We start from the raw sequence: 18,145 nt of genomic DNA, 5'->3' as shown, positions 1-18,145 counted from the left end.
TCAACAAAACGTGATATGATAATCAAGTAAATAACATTATCATGGAATGTAGATTCATCACTTATTTACGAACAAAAGAACAAAGCATCAAACCACCATACAAAATTTAGCATGTTATTTTGCTGTTCTACTTCTTTATTCTCCTAACACTACCGCTCTTGTATTTGTAGACATGCATTTACGATAAGGTAAGTACGTATTACAATTTTAACTTGCATAGGAATCCTTAACTCCGTTTTTGTCAATAGTATAATTGTAGTACATAACCTAAAAAAATTGAATAAATGTAGACTTGTCTATATTAGTTACTAGCTGCCCCGGATAACTTCGTACCATCTAACGACTAGTTAACGAGCTTAATTTATGAATATAATATAGTAAATACAAAATAAATATTATGTTTACTACTTTATTAAGATATTAATGACAATCAATATTGTATATGTCAATCATTTTTCATTACTGATATTATTCTACATTTTAGAAAACTAAAATACGCCATTATTCGAATATTGTTGATATATCTTGTTGATTCGAAACCTTTATTTATATACGTTATTTAATTTGCGGGGGCGAGTTTACCCTATCGACGGGATGAATATTAAATGTTTGACAATTACAAACCCATTAACATTTTATATCTTTGGATCATCTTGGAGTTTTTCTTTTATTTTTTTCGTCAATTATGGAAATAAGGAATTCGGGGTCAAATACAACAAATGAAATGCCATGAAAATCGGTCCAGTCTTTCTAAAGTTAAGTATAAGTGTTCGAGCAAACAAGAATGAGCTAAATACAGAATTAGTAAGTAATAAAATATCGTTGAAAATTATTTTGATTTTATTTTATTTGTAATAAAAAATATCTGTTTTAAATATTGTATATATACTTCCTTATTTGTCTTTCAATTTTAAACCTAATTAAAAACCCCCGTAGTTTGCACCGTTCACGCAATTTTCCTGCGATTGACACAGAGCGTCCGGCCAGAATTGACTTGAGCGCAGTTTACGAGTCAAAATCAAAATCATTTAGGTAACACAATGTACTCTTCAAGAACATCAATAAAAATACTTATTAAATGATTCTAATTATACATTTACTGTCAGTTCTCAAATCGAGGGCGTAGAACGGACGAGAAGAACTTTCAATAAAGTCTCAATTTTTGTTTTACATAATTAAGTAGCTGCAACCATTATACCATGTACCACATGAAATCTTAAATAGTTAATTAACGATAAAAAAACAACAAAGATTTGTCCTCTATCAGTAGTAGGCATGGTGAAATAGGAACACAAATTCTCGTGGGAACAACACGCAAATACATAGTTGAAATAACTAACACTAAACGAATTCAAGTTCGACTAGTCACTACAAGTAGCACCCGAGTGTCCTTCCTTCTATGGTAAAGTTGAATTACTAAATGGACGCATGGAAAACAAACAATTTACAATTCTCACTCTGATAGATTTCAGCAACGGATTTAATATAACTTCGACATTTTATTGGGGTTGCTTAGCTCGATTGATATTTCTTCATATGCTGTTAATTGTTTTTCTAACTATCTATATGGGTGCCGCCAGTTCATGAAGCCATCTTTTGCATGTGCCAGTGGAGTTTAAGTGAAACAGGGGTCATGCAGGGCGGCGTACTTTCACCTTTTCTCTTTGATTTACAAACTCCTTAATTTTCATAAAACGCGGATGGTTTTCAAATTTACTTTCATTGAAGTAGTCGAAGTCGAAGAGCTGGCAAAGATCGTTGACTGGGATAAAGAATTTAGTCTCCAAATCAACCCCAACAAGAGCATAGTTATCATCTTTTAGGGCCCATATTTAACATGGAATTGAGAATTGTTTGGGCCAGGTTACCTGCCAGGCCAAGTCCTGTATGTATCGACGGGGTCACTTTAAATATTAGCCGTAAAGTAAAGGATTTGGGGGTCTTAATTAATCAAAGTTTATCCTGGGAGCAGCATATTAAACGTGCCGCAAATTGTATTTTACCCCAGTATCCTTTGACGTCTTAGTAATTTTCATCCCATTACCACTAAAACCTAATTGGCACAATCTCTTCTACTGCCATTACTTGATTATGCTGATTCTTGTCCTTCAGATACTTCAGAGATTAGGAAACTCGTTGTCAATCGTCTCCAAAATTTTCAATAAAAAATGTCTAAGAAAGTACGACCACTCTGTGTTTCATAAGCGCCTAGGCTGGTCACCAGTGGCGTGATGTTCACGTTCTCCACCTATTATATTCCATACTCTTCAATCCGGAAATCTCCTTCTTACCTCTAGAGCGATTTTAAATTCATTGGCGAATTTAAGGTATGTAGTCAGGCTATGGAATTCACTTTCTATCCCTATCTGCTTCTTCTCTATCTATCTTTAAATTTCTACTGAACAAGTATTACCTGTTTATATCTTATAGTAAAGTAGTAAGGTTAGGGAGCTTCGTACTAACTGATCTAACTGAAATTATCGTAATTCATGTGTCCTTTTCATTGTCTATATATATATTAGGCATTAGGAGATACACCCTTAAAGCTATTTTGTGATTACCTTTCAAGGCGAACACAGAGAGTGAAAGTAGGAGATTACGTAAGTGATGAATTGGAAATCACCTATGGGGTTCCGCAAGGAAGCATATTAGGTCCAACATTATTTTTAATATATATTCATGCATTAAGCAATCTAAAACTTGATCACGGGCAAATATTTTCCTATGCGGATGATACGGCTGTACTTTTCACAGAGCTTAACTGGGCAGAGGTAAAAATATCAGCGGAAGTTGGACTGACAACTATTGCTAAGTGGCTTGATTTTAACCTTTTGTCTCTGAATAAAGAGAAAACTAACTATGTATGTTTCAGAATTTCTGATCGAACTCAACCACCTAATGATTTTGAAATTAAAATACATCACTGCGATATGCAAAGAGACTGTAACTGTCCGTGTCTTCCAATAGCAAAAGTTAGCTCTATCAAATATTTGTGCATTCATATAGACGAGCGACTATCATGGTATCCCCATATAGAGTCCATGACTGGTAGATTAAGGAAACTAACATATATTTTTAAAATTTTGCGACACATTACATCGTATATAATACTTAAAAGAATTTACATAGCACTTGTTCAGTCCGTACTGACATATTGCATAAACATATGGGGAACGGCCAATAAAACAAATTTTTTGGAATTGGAACGGGGACATAGGGCTCTATTAAAGGTCATGCTGTTCCGGTCATACAGATTCCCATCGGAAGAGCTTTATCATCTCAGCCAATTACTTTCCGTTAGGAAGCTGTATGTCCTGAGTCTAATTTTAAAATCACACAGAGCGCTACCATTTGATAGTAGGCTGTTCTTAAAAAGAAATAGGGATGTTGTCGTCGGTCAGACCGTTAGGACTGACTTTGCGAGACGCAATATGCAAGGAGACTACATCTATAATAAATTAAATAGGCTGCTTAACATCTACCCGCTTACCGTCTACAATCTAAAAATACGACTAAAGTACTGGCTCATGAACATACCCTACGCAGAGTTGGAGCTTCTTCTGAGGCCTAGTATGTAGTACAGACTTTATTCATTCACTCACTGACTCACTCACTCACTCACTCACTCATTTGCACTCACACACTCACTTATGCACTCCAGTGTGTTGATAACAGTTAAAAATCAATAACAAAAAAAGAAAAAAAGTTAATAGAAGATGTAGCTAAATTATATATAAATTAAATATTTTAAGGAATGTATAACTAAGTTTGTTATGAAAGAGCTGGAAACCCTGACACAGGTATATTTTTTACTTAAAAGGGTTCCCAAATCTTACACATTGTAATGAAATTGAACTTAAAATGAATAAACATATTTTATTATTATTATTATTTATTATTATTATTATATTTCAAATGCTTTGTTTTGTTCCATTCTTTATGTAATTTTATATTTTTCATGTAGTTTTGTACTTCTTGCACTCATCTTATTTAATGGAAAAAAAATCCTCACAGTAGTTGAGATCGCTCGGAATCGCCGCGGCCGCCAGTTGCTCTCCTGTTTATTTACTTATTTAAATTGGACTGTATATCTTACAAAGAAGTGTGAATAACTAAACATACATTTTCACAGAAGGAAAGAAGAAATCAACAATATCCTTTAAAATTACTTAATTTTATGTTCATTAATTTAGATAAATAATGTGCGGTAATATTTTAAAAGGCGATGTGAATAAAAGCAGTAACCTCGGTATTTTCGTCGAGTTCATATTTTCTCGTTACGAGTTAATTTCGTCTTTAGTGTTGTATAGGAAGCGGAGGTTAAAGGTCCTCGCTTTGTTATTATAATGCAACGAAGCGAATTAATGAAACAAGTGTACGAAATAGGCCCAATAATGTTTGTTGTTAGGAATAAACAAAGTATTAGCTAAAATATAAGCATTCAATTACCTGCTATTAAACATCAACTTAACGATAATTTAAATACAAATTACACTTTGTATGTATTGGTTTTAAAGATAATTTAGCTTTTATTAAGGCTATAGTGCCGTGAACTGGTTGTGCTAGAAATTTAGGGGATGGAATCTATGCCCAGACGTCCATAGGCTGAACCCAAAGGGCTATATCAACTATCTAATAAACTTTGAAACATAGAACAAGCTGTTTTCAAATTGAGATAAATGGTTGAGCGAAAAAATATACATTTGTATGGTCTATCTACAAATTAAATTATTTGGGGTCGGATTTTTGCAACTACAAGTAAATAATATATGTCCCTGTATGCAAGAAATGTATATGCCTGTCAAAAAGTCGAGGTTTCAATTTTATATTTTTCCATATGTTTTCGGAAGAAAATAATGACACGCTAATGACAATTGGCGTTACAATAAAATATAGGCGTTGAAATTTATTTACGATATCTGTTTGCACTTTATTCAATACAAGAATTAATATAATTTTGTGCTCACGCACTTTATAAAGTTAAATAAGTCAGACGAATGTGATAATAAAAGGTGCAAAGCTGATCTCAGATTTCATTTTCGCGTGAAAATAATCTCACTGTCAAGGAAAATTTATTGTATGGAAGCGGGTCTGAACCATCTTGCGACTAACGATCCGTAAATATCCATTTAGAGCACCGCCATCTATTTGATCACAAAAAAAAAAAGAATTTCAATCCGAATACTATGTTCGTCAATAAAAGGTTTAAGACAAAAAAAAATGAAAAAAAAAAACAATGACGATGCCTTTTTTGGACTCAGATTTCTGTATCTGTTTCATGATCATCAATGAAATAGGCAAGTAGGCGATCAGACTCCTATGGCACACGACGTCGACTTTTTAGGTCTAAGGTTTTTCCACGTCATCGTTCGAGCGCATATTAAATGCGTACATAGAAAGAAAGTCCATTGGTGCACAGCCGGGGATCGAGCCTACGACCTCAGGGATAGGAGTCGCAGTTGCATGTTATTTTTATAAATCGTGGCTATTGTAGAAACTTTTTCAAGTATGTCCTTAATTTAGACCAGGTAAGATGAAGTTATCAAACCTCACTATTTACGTATACAGTCGGTTGGGGATTAGAGGAATGGGAATTGGTCGTCTCTGCATATTTCTTTTCTTCTTTGATATCGGTGTTGAAAAAAATTAATTGCAAATTTATTATTTTTTGTTGGTTCTTCCTAATGGTCTAATGGTTAAAGTAGGATGTAGAATATAATATAAAATAAAAATAACACATTTAATTATTTTTATTAGACATGTCGAACATGTAGATTACTAATTTTGATATTAAATTATGTCTTAGGCAACCTAGTATTATACAGCTATTTACTATTATTATCATTCTCTTAAAGAGAACAACTAATCGTACATCACGGAACAATAAGGTTAAACTGCAACTTATAGAATATTTAATTACATGAGGCTTTAATGGGTTGTGGCTTAAAACATATAGGTAATATGTTCAATTTTAAAATTAAATAATATAGTTTCTAATTAATTATGGTTGTTTTGCGTTGACGTACTATTTAACACAGCGACACAATTGTATAACTTTCTAGTCGGTGTTCGCAAAATCTAATTTGGGTACAGATAATATTTTTTCTTTCACCTTAGACGGTAGCTCAGAGAGCATAACATTTATTATTATAATATTATTATACATTATAATACTTATGGAATACTGTCTTTTTCCACCCTTCTCCTCCGAGCATAACCCTAAATAATATAAAATAACTATTCAGAGTCTATAAACATGAAAATGTCTTCTTACAGTTCATAAAATATATTTGTTTCTATTAACACACAGCCCGCTATTTGAAACGGCGAGTCTGCGAGCATGTGTTGCGTCAGAAGTGTAGTCGAGAAGCACCGTTGGTGCGAGATGAGGTCTCTACCGAGGCCAGCGATACTTCCGTGCAAGGAGTGGCAGGTGGCGCGGGGTAGTAGACGGTGGGCGCGGGTGATCGGCGTCGCCCTGCCGCTCCTCGTGACCTGCGAAGCGTTCCGTTCCGCAGCAGCCGCAGCGATACGCGCTCACCTGCACCTGATGCGAACGAGTCGTCGCGCGTGTGTTCCGGTGAATCTCGTCGAGTTCGCCCAGCGCAGAATAGCTTCAGGAAAATCCGTTTGAACTTTTCGCCGAAGATTACGTATATTACGAAGTTCACGCTGCTGTTGATTGTCACCAGCAGGTTGCTCGTCTTCACTAGTGGGTCCAGATTGTCGAACGCATCCCCGAGAAAAACCTCGAAGGCGTTGGTGACTAGCGGCAATAGGTTGCATAAGAAGAACACGAGCACGACTACTAGCAGCATGGTGGCCAGTCCGAGTTCGCGGCGCTGCACACGCGAGAGCCTGGCACGCTCGGCCTGCGCGCGTCGCACTTGCCGCACGATACGAGCGTTCAAAGCTGCAAGTAGCGAGAATGGTACGATGTACATTACTACTAAGTACATCCAATGGATATAGACGGCCACATATGTTTCGTTGCGGAACCGCATATCGGCCTGTACGCAGTAGATCACTTCGCCGCTCTCGATGTCGCGCTCTTCCACCACCTCGGCTTCCAGAAACTTGGGCGCGTTGTAGATAAGTGCGAATACTGCCGTTCCGAGTACATACCAGCGCGCTCGCGACGAGGTGCACAGTGCCTTGGCACGGAAAGGATGGCATACAGCTACCCATCGTTCTACAGTCACGATCAATGTGAGATAGACAGACATAGTCTGCGCAACATTGGCCAGTGGGTATGCATAGGGCGTTAGACGCGGACATACGTGGTAGTAATAGTAGCGCAGCGCACCAGTGTATGGATATACAGCAGTCAGGCCGAACAGGAGGACTGAGGTCAGGATAAGCAGTGTGTCGCACGCAGCTAGTCCCACCAGAAGACAGTTTATGGAGGAGCGCATTTGTGGTCGCGACAGCACTAGTACGGCAAGAGCGTTGCCGAGTAGACCGGCCGCCCCAATGGCGTTGAGCATAACACCGTGCACAACGAACCGGATCAACTTGTCTCGCGCTGACACGCCCACGTCCGTACTGCACTCCAGCGCCACCGCCGCCGCCGTCGAGTTCATGGCGCGCCCGCATGCCGCGCCCTAGTCAACGTACGCCATCTGTAAATGTTAAATTATGTTTATGTATAAAAATAAAACTCTGTAATAAGGAAAAGTATGCTTCATAAAATACTTTAAATAATTGGTTGATTAATAGAAAGTTTTAAATCAAGTGAGTTTTCTCTAAAGAGAAACACATCAGTCCTTTTTTACATTCGGACAGTGAGGTTGTACTGCTTTTCTAAACAGATCTGCAGTAAACGACGCTTAGAGTACATGCGAGGCTGATCCATTTTCTCCATGTCTATAGGTGTAAGATGTTTCAGCCATTGTTATTCCATCACCAATAATAACAATTGCAATGTAAAAATATATTACATTTTTAAAGTGTATATTTGTATTTCTTAATCTAGTTGTCATTTATTTTATTGAATAATTTATTTTCTATTTTAACATTGTAATGTTTCCCATTTTTTTTTATTTTTTTATTATTTATAAAATTATAAATAAAACCACTGAGAGACATGAAAACCTACCGTTAAATAATCAAGGTAAAATTCTATGTTTAAGGGAGTCGGCTGAGCTACTTGCGGAGGTATTAAATTACTAAGAAAAAACTGATAACAATAGTTTCCTTGGACATAGAGGGCGCCTTTGACAGTGCCTGGTGGCCAATGATACGGGTCCAGCTGGCTAAACTTAGGGTTCCGATTAACTTAAGAAAGCTAATAGATAGCTACTTAAAAGAACGAAAGGTTTTGCTAAAATATGCTGGAGAAGAGGTAAAAAGAGATACAATGAAAGGATGCGTCACACGATAGAAAAATGGAATCACCGATATCGAAACGGCGAAACCGCTGCAATAACTAAGTTATTCTTTCCAAACGTTGTTTCGGCCTTTTCGATAATTAAACAAATAAAACCAACGGGATTGATTACCCAGATGTTGACAGGTCACGGTGGATTCTTGTCGTATCTTTGCAGGTTCAGGGTTAGACAAAGTGCTGCCTGTCCTTGTAGCAATACAGCTAAAGAGACGGTGTTGCATGTTCTGACCGACTGTCCTATGTATGGATGCGATAGGTATAACACTGAACAAGCTATGGGCATGGAGGTGACGGAGGCGAGTTTGAGGGAAATAATGTTCAACGTTCGGTTAAGAGGCATCTTTCTGGGATTTGCTGTAAAAGTCATGAAAAAGTTGTTAATAGAAATAGATAGTAGTATTTAATCATCCGGGTTAGGAATACCATACGTAAGGTATTAAATACCTCCGACGACTACATAGTCGGGGAATTATCTAAAATTATTTAAAATAAAATGTTTCCCATTAAATGTGCACACTTGTGATTGATGCAAATGCATTTCATTCTCTGTAAGCTTTTTTAAGTGTTAAAGTGCTTTTTAAAAAAAATATAAAATAAAATGGTACACAAAAATTATTAAGAAAAGGAGTTGGAAGGATATGTTTTAGTTATCTGTGTAGTTTACATGATCAGCCGCCTGCGTCATGATTAAACAGCTCGAATCGAAATTGACATAGCGATGTCATTAATTAGAAATATTTTATACAACAATGCTTACTAGAGAACTTTGTAGAAATGTGGAAGTGTTTGTTACTCATTCTCACATGGAACGCAGTGGATTCAAGTGCTACGAGACACGCATTTTTTCGTAGATTGGATGATGGAAGTGGTGGTGGCCAGGAAAAGGGTGGGCGGCGCGTATATGGGGGCTCGGCGGCAACTTTGGCAGAATTCCCAGCGGCGTGCGCGCTTCTTGATCGCTACTGGGGGCCGCGTTGCTCTGCAGCTGTGCTTGCGCCTCATTGGGCGGTGACCGCCGCGCACTGTGTCTCTCGCCGCCTCGCATATGTCAAGTACAATACGCGCCGCCCTAACTCGCCTGAGGGGGACGTGACGCCCGTTCAATATCTCTACAGGCATCCCAAGCAAGTTACCGATGAGATTTTAAATTTTGTATCATGTCTAGTTTTAAAGACCTTCCAAACTTTAGGAGCTTTCCTTATAAAAATGTATGATGTGTATGCAGGTATGAAGTGCGTCAGACAGATGAGGGTCAAGGGCTGGACGTTACGGTGTTGCATAATGACGTTGGTTTGGTGCGTACGCGAAATGAGATGCGGTTAAGTGCTGCTCCAGCTATGGACGTGCTCAGCGGTATGAGTCTGTATTCTCCGAGTGAGATGTACAATAAAGAGATAACAGTGCTGGGATTCGGGCGATCGGAGCGGTCAGCACTAGGCGAGGAGCTCTTCTCCGTACAACTTACAGCGGCATCATGCGAGCGAATAGGCTGGGAACCCTGCATTTGCGGGCTAGCACCGAGAGCCGCCCGTGCTGTATGTTCCGGAGATTCGGGCGGGCCTGTTCTGTATCAAGGCGTGCAGGTAGGAGTAACCTCTATGGGTCCAGTGGAATGTTCGACGGCGCGGCCCCCACCAGCAGGCGCCACTAGTGTCTTTACATGGTTACAGCCATCGGCGGCACTACTAAACGCCACGTTGACAGGTGCGGACGCTGCGTTACGAATGAGTATCATCTCAAGAGCACCCCGTTTTCGATCTACGTTCATCCCAGACACGCTACTAATATTTATAATCATTGCTATTGTGTGAGGGAAAAAAATACATTCTTTGGTTTTATAATTGTTTTTTTGTATTTTTTAAATAACACGGAAAATAGTTTTATATTTTTATTAAAATTAATCTACCGCTTATTATTTAAAGGACAGTGTTGGCCTAGTGGCTTCAGCATGCGACTCTCATCCCTGAGGTCGTAGGTTTGATCCCTGGTTGTGCACCAATGGATTTTATTTCTATGTGCGCATAACATTAGCTCGAACGGTGAAGGAAAACATCGTGAGGAAACCGGCTTGTCTTAGACCTAAAAAGTCGACAGCGTGCGTCAGGCACAGAAGGCTGATCATCTACTTGCCTATTCGATTAATAAATGATCATGAAACAGATACAGAATCTGAGGCCCAGACCTAAAAATTTTGTAGCGCCATTGTTTTTTTTTTTATTATTTAAAGGTATACAGGTTTATTAGAATGTTATAGTTTCTATAACTATGTTGTGCTTATTTTTGATTGATGCTCAATATGCCTACTAGTAGTCCCTCACGGACCTGTTAACAACAATTAATATAATTTCACGGTACAACAATTTTTCTTTGACAAAAAAATGTATGTTGGTTCGAGGATTAATAGCAGTTTCATTAACAAATTGTTGTAAGCTTGTGCCTTAGTCGAGGTTGATTAACTTGTGTGATTAGTTTCTTGTCCATGTGGCTATCGGTAACTGACTGTCCAAAGCAGATGATGATACTACAAAGCTATGTATTCCTAGCTCTAATAGATTTGTCATTGACAGGTTCGTGAACAAAATGTTCTATTGAATTAACGGGAATTAATTTATACCTATATTTGGAAAGTGCATTTTGACAAATATTATGATACTGTAGAAGAGGGTGGTGTCCTGTTCCTCCAATTTAAAGGGATGATCTTCGAAGCCCGAGCGGCGAAGGAGGATATATATAGGCTTAGAAGTCGAAATAACTTTGTTTCTGCGATTCCGGGTAAGACGTCATCCTACTGATTGTATCCGTGTATTATACATGTCCCAATAGTTCTGTGATAGTAAATATTGTTTCCATAAGATACAGGATATAAACTTATAATACATTGGCTGCAGGTCTGATAAACTATTCTGTATATTATTTACATATCATATAAAGTCTTAACAACTCCGTAGGAAATGCGGTCTGCTTTAAAAATTACTTATTTGGAAAATAGAATAAATTCAAAAATTGGCAAAGTTGGAGAAACTTGAATATTTAAAGAGCCACCGTCCACGGAGTTAAAGGTAACATGAAAATTTATTAGTAGTTCTCGTTGAAACTTGGTAACTTGCTAATGTCACATAGTTAGTCTATGCACGCTTCCGCCGCCACTTAAAGCGGTCGGTCGCTGAATAGCATTTTCATTAATGCCATTTCATTTACTCGGAATGATCCTTAGTTGAGTAATAAGTACAACGTGATTTGTAACTTCTTTTTAGTCTACTTACAGCAAGAGGATAATCTATGTGTTAAACAGACGTGCAAACTTTTTTGTTGGATAGACTTAGTTAGCATTCTGTATTTTTTTATGGTTACTCAGCATTTGAGCAGTGTTGGCCTAGCGGCTTCAGCGTGCTGTTATATTGTTACGAAGACGGGTCGACTGCAATGTTTCTAGATTTTTCCACTACTTAGAGAACTTTTCAGCAAGCTGTAATATGATTTCTGACCGTTTCAGGAGAGGGTTAATCACATATTAGAAAATTGTAATTTCCATAATGTTACCCTAGTTTTCAGGAAGCTGAAACCTTTTTTCAGTCGGTTTCAGAACATGTGTAGTAGAGTGGTGCAGTTTTCAGGAGACCCGTTTTCAGGCCTAGGTATACATACCCCTTTGATGAAGGAATATTCTAGACCAAACTTTCTAGGAGTGAGACAATGACGAAATGATACGAGAGAGAGAGAGAGAGAGAAGATCAGAACTTTCTCGAAACTAGACTGAGCACTCTAGAACGCCGTACGACAAGGACGGAGCAACGTGCGAAAGAGACAAAGAGTGCGGACGTTCTAGAATTGTGCAATCGCTACTCAGTAGCAAGCCTGCCTAGAGAGTTCTCGAATATTGTTTAGAATTATTCCCAGGGATATATAAGCGAGCCGAAACGCGACTAGTCACCTTTAGTTTTGAATGCGATAACAAGAGTGAAACACCGAAGCGATAAAGTGCGAATAAAGTCATAAAGTACTGTGTGAAGTGTGCGTAAGTGAAGTAATAAGTGATTGTTTTGTGTGCTATAAGTGCATTTCTGCAATTAATTTGTGCCCATAAATTCCTCATTGATTTTTCAAGAAATAAACCCTTGAATAAATCCACGGCATTTTCTATCCGATCCCCTAGCTCGTAACAATATTATAGTCTTGCACCCTGTTTGGCTGACATACTAATACCTTCTGTTTAGTCAGGATTTCTCACCGTGAGGTGAAATGATACTTAAAATATGAAATCAGTTCGGTATCATCCTCCGTCGCGGACACATTTGTTGGCTTTATTTTAATATTCGTTAAATATTGTAATCAAATTAAAAGTTCAATTGTATCCTGAACTCATCTTTCTTTTTTTAAAAACCCAAGTACCAGAATACCTCTAACAGTGCGACTATCATCAATGAAGTCGTAGGTTCGATCCCGGCTGTCCACCAATGGACTTTCTTTCTATGTTCTATGCGCATTTAACATTCGCTCGAACGGTGAAGGAAAACATCGTGAGGAAACCGGCTTGCCTTACACCCAAGCAGTCGACGGCGTGCTTCAGGCACAGAGGGCTGATCACTTGCCTATTAGATTAGCAACAACAGATACAGAAATCTGAGGCCCAGACCTAAAAAGGTTGTAGCGCCATTGATTTATTTTTTTAATCATCGTTTGAAATTGAAAACAAACAGACTATGCGCTATGTTTTAGATAAATTGTTCGAAATACTTTGTTTTAGTAAAGTTACTTTATATTTACTACCAATGACAAATGAACGCGTGATTTATTCCGATTCTACAGTTGTGATTTTAGAAATAAATTAAAACTTACTTTTTCTGTACTATACATATATTGTAGTGCAGTAAAGCACTACCTTTGACTGTCTTACTTTGGAGCTGAGATACTCATTCGGAGGATCTCATAATTTCTGAGAGGAATCGCCACATAACAGCCCAGTATATATGGCTGTTCGGACTGTAGTTTGAACACAGATATTAGTGGCTGCCTATTTAGATTTTAACTTTCTCGACGGGGACCCAATATTTTGTGGTGTATATACGTGAACACCGAATTATCATTGGTAAAGGAGCTGTGAAGTTATTTTTTTAATAATTTAATAAACCTCCTTTTAAAATTGTCTTCGGAAAAAAAGTTTCCAACACTAGTCTATCAAAGTAACGTAGTACTGTCATGATTTGTGTATCATTACTAGTGATAACTTCAATACGTGAGAACTGAAGTGTTTTATTGTTTTTTTTTCGAAGTATCTTTGTCACAAGGCGTCGTATAAAAATAGACTGTAAAATTTTAACATCGCTCTCATTATAATAGACGTTTGAAAGAAAATACAGTTACTGAGTTGAAATAAAATACAGTGTTCGCAGCTTTACTTAACTTGAAACATTTTAAACCAAAGGAATGTTAACAATTCGCCATATATTTTAATCACATTACATTTTAATTACTTTTGACGGCGTGATGACGTGATCATCTATTCGTTTTCGAATCATTTTATTTAGTCTGTATGTATTCTAATCTATTCAATTATGTGGAATTGTACATTAGTTCAGGGACGTTCATTATTTTTTACTAATCAATAGGTATCAAATCAATATCGGTTATATACACTATATCGTAAGATCTAAAACTTATAAGTAGTAAGTTAAAGGAATAACGATTTATTCGGAAAAGCTCAAAGCCATTTACCAAGCGTTTTTGTTTTCTGAGTTTGATTCATATATATTTCCCGCGACGTCTGCAGCGACAAAGGCGGGAGATATACGACTAGATTAACGAGAGGAGGTTGTATTCGCAAACTATCTAGGCCGAAAAAGAACGAATTCTTTTACCGCGACGTATTCTGTACATTTTCTCAGTTGTGAGCGCTTGTAAATAGAAGCTGGATGATATATTCCCCTATAAATAATTTGACTGTTGATATGATGATAATAATTTTCTTTACTATTTTTTTAGCAGTTTTATGAAAATATATTTTTAGGACATTACACATTATTTGGACATACATTGGACATAGATTAGAAAATAGTTGTACATATTCAAACGAAAATTCATGTTGAGCTGCAAAAGAGGATTGTAACAAAACAGCCGTTTTAGATCATACAGCTTTGATCAATTACACTACTACTAATTATTAAATTAATTAGTAGGCATACAATAAATAAATCAATGGCGCTACAACCTTTTTAGGTCTAGGCTTCAGAAAACTGTATCTGTTTCATGATCATTTGTTAATGTAATAGGCAAGTAGGTGATCAGCCTTCTGTGCGTGACGCACGCCGTCGACTTTTTGGGTCTAAGGCAAGCCCCTCACGATGTTTTACTTCACCGTTAGAGCGAATGTTAAATGCGCACATAGAAAGAAAGTCCATTGGTGCACAGCCGGAGATCGAACCTACGATCTCAGGGATGAGTGTACTAGGCCAACACTGCTTCCTCCAACTCCATCTCCAATAATTAGTAGGCATAATCGTTATTTAATAAATATATATTGCGCATGCTTTGTTTGCTTTTAACCATTTTAAATATAATATTTTAACCATTATAAATATTTAACCATTTTAAATATAATATTTAATTAATAAACGCATATTATTTGGTAACGAAAGCGCGAAACATCTTGTAGCATCTAGTCTCAGTTTTACTAAGCTCTTTTGTAATTAAATTGTTAAAAACGTATTATTAAATTGACATATTCTTAGAACATTTAATATTTTAGATAAAGTAGCTGAGAGGTGGCGCGTTCGACCTCCGGCCGGTAGTGACCCCCGGTCTAACTTCCTGACCTTGACCTGCCCCACGGAAAGGCGGGCCTAATGTATCAGCAGATTTAGGGAAATAGATAAACAGGGAACAAATTTCAGATTAGAAAAAGGACAATAAAATATGTTGATTTATGCAAGACGGTGAAATAACCTCAATCTTTTATTATACATTATCTAGTTCATGTCTCTACAGTGATAGTAATAATAACCAAATAAAAATGATAAATAATTATCTATTTACAGCTTATGAATGGCCAAATTTCACCTAAACACATTATACAATTAAGGTATTTTTATAAAATTAACAGAAATCCTATTAATATTTTCTAAGTATATTTTAAAATCATAATATTAGGTCCTTACATATGAAATTGGCGTTTTGTATGGGAGGAACAAAAAGTCGAATATTTTTAAATATAATATATTTAATTAATCAAAGAATGAACCATTGTTTTCTATGCACTTTTGCCATCTCATAGGTAGTTCATTGATCCCTTTACTAAAAAAACCAGTCGGACGGGAATCAATAAATCTGTGAAGGCGATTTGAGCTGCCCCATCAGAGTTAAATTTTTTCCCTTGCAAGAAGTTGTCCAAATTTCGAAAAAAATTATAATCTGTTAGAGCAAGGTCCGGGGAGTACGGAGGATGTCTTAGACGTTCCAATTGAAGCTCTTCTAATTTGGGGGCCATCTGTTGTGCAGTGTGGTCTAGCGTTGTCGTGATTTAACAGTGGCGTGGAGCGATTGACCAGCCTAGGTTGTTTAGCCGCTAGCTTTTCCATCATGGTTTGCAATTGCTGACAATAGACATTAGCCGTAATAGTCTGGCACGATTTGAGAAAACTGCAATGAACAATACCGGCACTAGTCCACCAAACGCTTACAAGTAACTTTTTTGGGGTTAATTTTCGCTTGGGGCAGGATTTGGCTGGCTGGCCAGCAGTTTGTAAAATGAGTGACGCAAACAGAAAAAAACTGAAGAAAAAAACAAATGAATGACGGTCATCGAAGCACAAATACATGAGTAAATAGCTGTACAAATTTGAATTTGGAATTCCTTACCAAAGAGGAGAACATCGTGATTAAAGTGGCCAGTACGAAATACGCCAATTTCATATGTAAGGACCTAATATATTACCATCCACATAAAAAATAGGTCGCTTTCAGGCGAAAAATCGAGAAAACTGTTAAGCTGTGAAAGTAACCGAGGAATGGGAGCTTGTTGACAGTGCGAGTCAAATGCACAGTAAAAAGGTTATGTTTCCGGTAGCGGTGATAATTGTCCGGCACGTATAGTCTGCAAATACGCTGGGAGAGATTATGACATGAATTTCCTTTTCATTATTCGTTATTATATGAGCAATAGAAATTTTTTAAAGTTCATTTTGAAGATTGGAGAAACGTTTTGTAAATGTAAATGTAAAAGAACATTGTACATTGTACAATTCCACAATCATTTATATGTTACGCTTTAATTAATTAGGATTTTTTGGTAATATGTTTACAGTATAAACAACAGAGTAGCACTGCAAAAGGTAGGAGCCGAAAAGAGTACAGACCTACAGATTATTAGAAAACACAAGAATGGCGCATCACAGAGTTGTTATTTTAACTAAAATTCTTAGTAACTCGTGAATGCAATATGAAATTATTCTAGAATCGTGGAACAGCAATTTGAGGCGTATTCGATTTTATTTTTCCTAACAAGTACACGAATCTATATTTGATATTATGTGGTTATTTTCTCGAGTAACAATGATACATACAATGAAAATAGTATAACATTGCAATCGCAGAAATTCATTTTGTATTCTAACGACTTAGCATTTAATCCGGGCTTTTAATAGCAATTCTATTTTAACAAGGCATTTAAAATTAGCTAGACGTGTATGTATTGAATTCTTAATATGTTATCTATTGAAATATCTGCTCTCCATTAAACTATATATATATTAACCGAAAAATTCATTAAGAGTTCACTGTTATTATAACAATAATCCGATATTATTATACAAATATTAGGTCCTTACATATGAAATTGGCGTTTTGTATGGGAGGAACAAAAAGTCGAATATTTTTAAATATAATATATTTAATTAATCAAAGTATGAACTATTGTTTTCTATGTACTTTTGCCATCTCATAGGTAGTTCATTGATCCCTTTACTAAAAAAAACAGTCGGACGGGAATCAATAAAATCTGTGAAGGCGATTTGGACTGCCCCATCAGAGTTAAATTTTTTCCCTTGCAAGAAGTTGTCCAAATTTCGAAAAAAATAGTAATCTGTTGGAGCAACGTCCGGGGAGTACGGAGGGTGTCTTAGACATTCCAATTGAAGCTCTTCTAATTTGGTAGCCGTCTGTTGTGCAGTGTGTGGTCTAGCGTTGTCGTGAAGTAGCAGTGGCGTGGAGCGATTGACCAGCCTAGGTTGTTTAGCCGCTAGCTTTTCCATCATGGTTTGCAATTGCTGACAATAGACATTAGCCGTAATAGTCTGGCACGATTTGAGAAAACTGCAATGAACAATACCGGCACTAGTCCACCAAACCCTTACAAATAACTTTTTTGGGGTTAATTTTCGCTTGGGGCAGGATTTGGCTGGCTGGCCAGCATCCAACCATTGCGCTGAGCGGTTCCGATTATTGTAAAGAATCCATTTTTCATCACAGGTAACGATTCGGTTTAAAATACCTTCATTATTGTGCCGGTTCAGTAATGCAGTCGACGCGCGTTTGCCGCTTTGCTTCAGTCAATTCGTGAGGTACCCACCTTTCAAGCTTTTTAATCTTCCCAATTTGCTTCAAGTGAATTAAAACAGTTTTATCACTAACACCGCAGCCTGCAGCTAACTGGGACGTGGTTTGCGATGGATCTGCTTCCACAATAGCCTTCAATATTTCATTATCAACTTGGGTCTCAGGCCGTCCACGGGGCTTGTTCTGCAGGTCGAAATTTCCAGAACGAAA

The 18,145-nt window shown here is 37.2% G+C and overlaps 2 protein-coding genes across 4 annotated transcripts in view; one reads left to right on the top strand and one right to left on the bottom strand.

Moving 5' to 3' along the window:
• Positions 1-5,745: 5,745 nt before the first annotated feature.
• Positions 5,746-18,145, bottom strand: part of LOC123713374 (FMRFamide receptor-like) — a 75,116-nt gene continuing 62,716 nt past the window's right edge. For all 3 annotated transcript variants that reach the window (XM_045667010.1, XM_045667002.1, XM_045667017.1), the window contains one exon: positions 5,746-7,622. In XM_045667010.1, coding sequence (XP_045522966.1) covers positions 6,351-7,583 — 1,233 coding nt within the window. In that variant the 5' untranslated portion in view covers positions 7,584-7,622 and the 3' untranslated portion in view covers positions 5,746-6,350. The remainder of the gene's footprint in view (positions 7,623-18,145) is intronic.
• On the top strand, positions 9,134-10,200 carry LOC123720596 (chymotrypsin-1-like). The gene is made up of 2 exons (XM_045677279.1): positions 9,134-9,513; positions 9,615-10,200. The coding sequence occupies exons 1-2, from the start codon at positions 9,164-9,166 to the stop codon at positions 10,198-10,200; spliced, it is 936 nt and encodes a 311-aa protein (XP_045533235.1). The 5' UTR covers positions 9,134-9,163.

This window comes from Pieris brassicae, chromosome 1 (genome assembly GCF_905147105.1).
Source record: "Pieris brassicae chromosome 1, ilPieBrab1.1, whole genome shotgun sequence".
Taxonomy (NCBI): domain Eukaryota; kingdom Metazoa; phylum Arthropoda; class Insecta; order Lepidoptera; family Pieridae; genus Pieris; species Pieris brassicae.
Note: the sequence above shows the minus strand (reverse complement) of the source record. Positions and strands in the feature narration are given on the sequence as shown.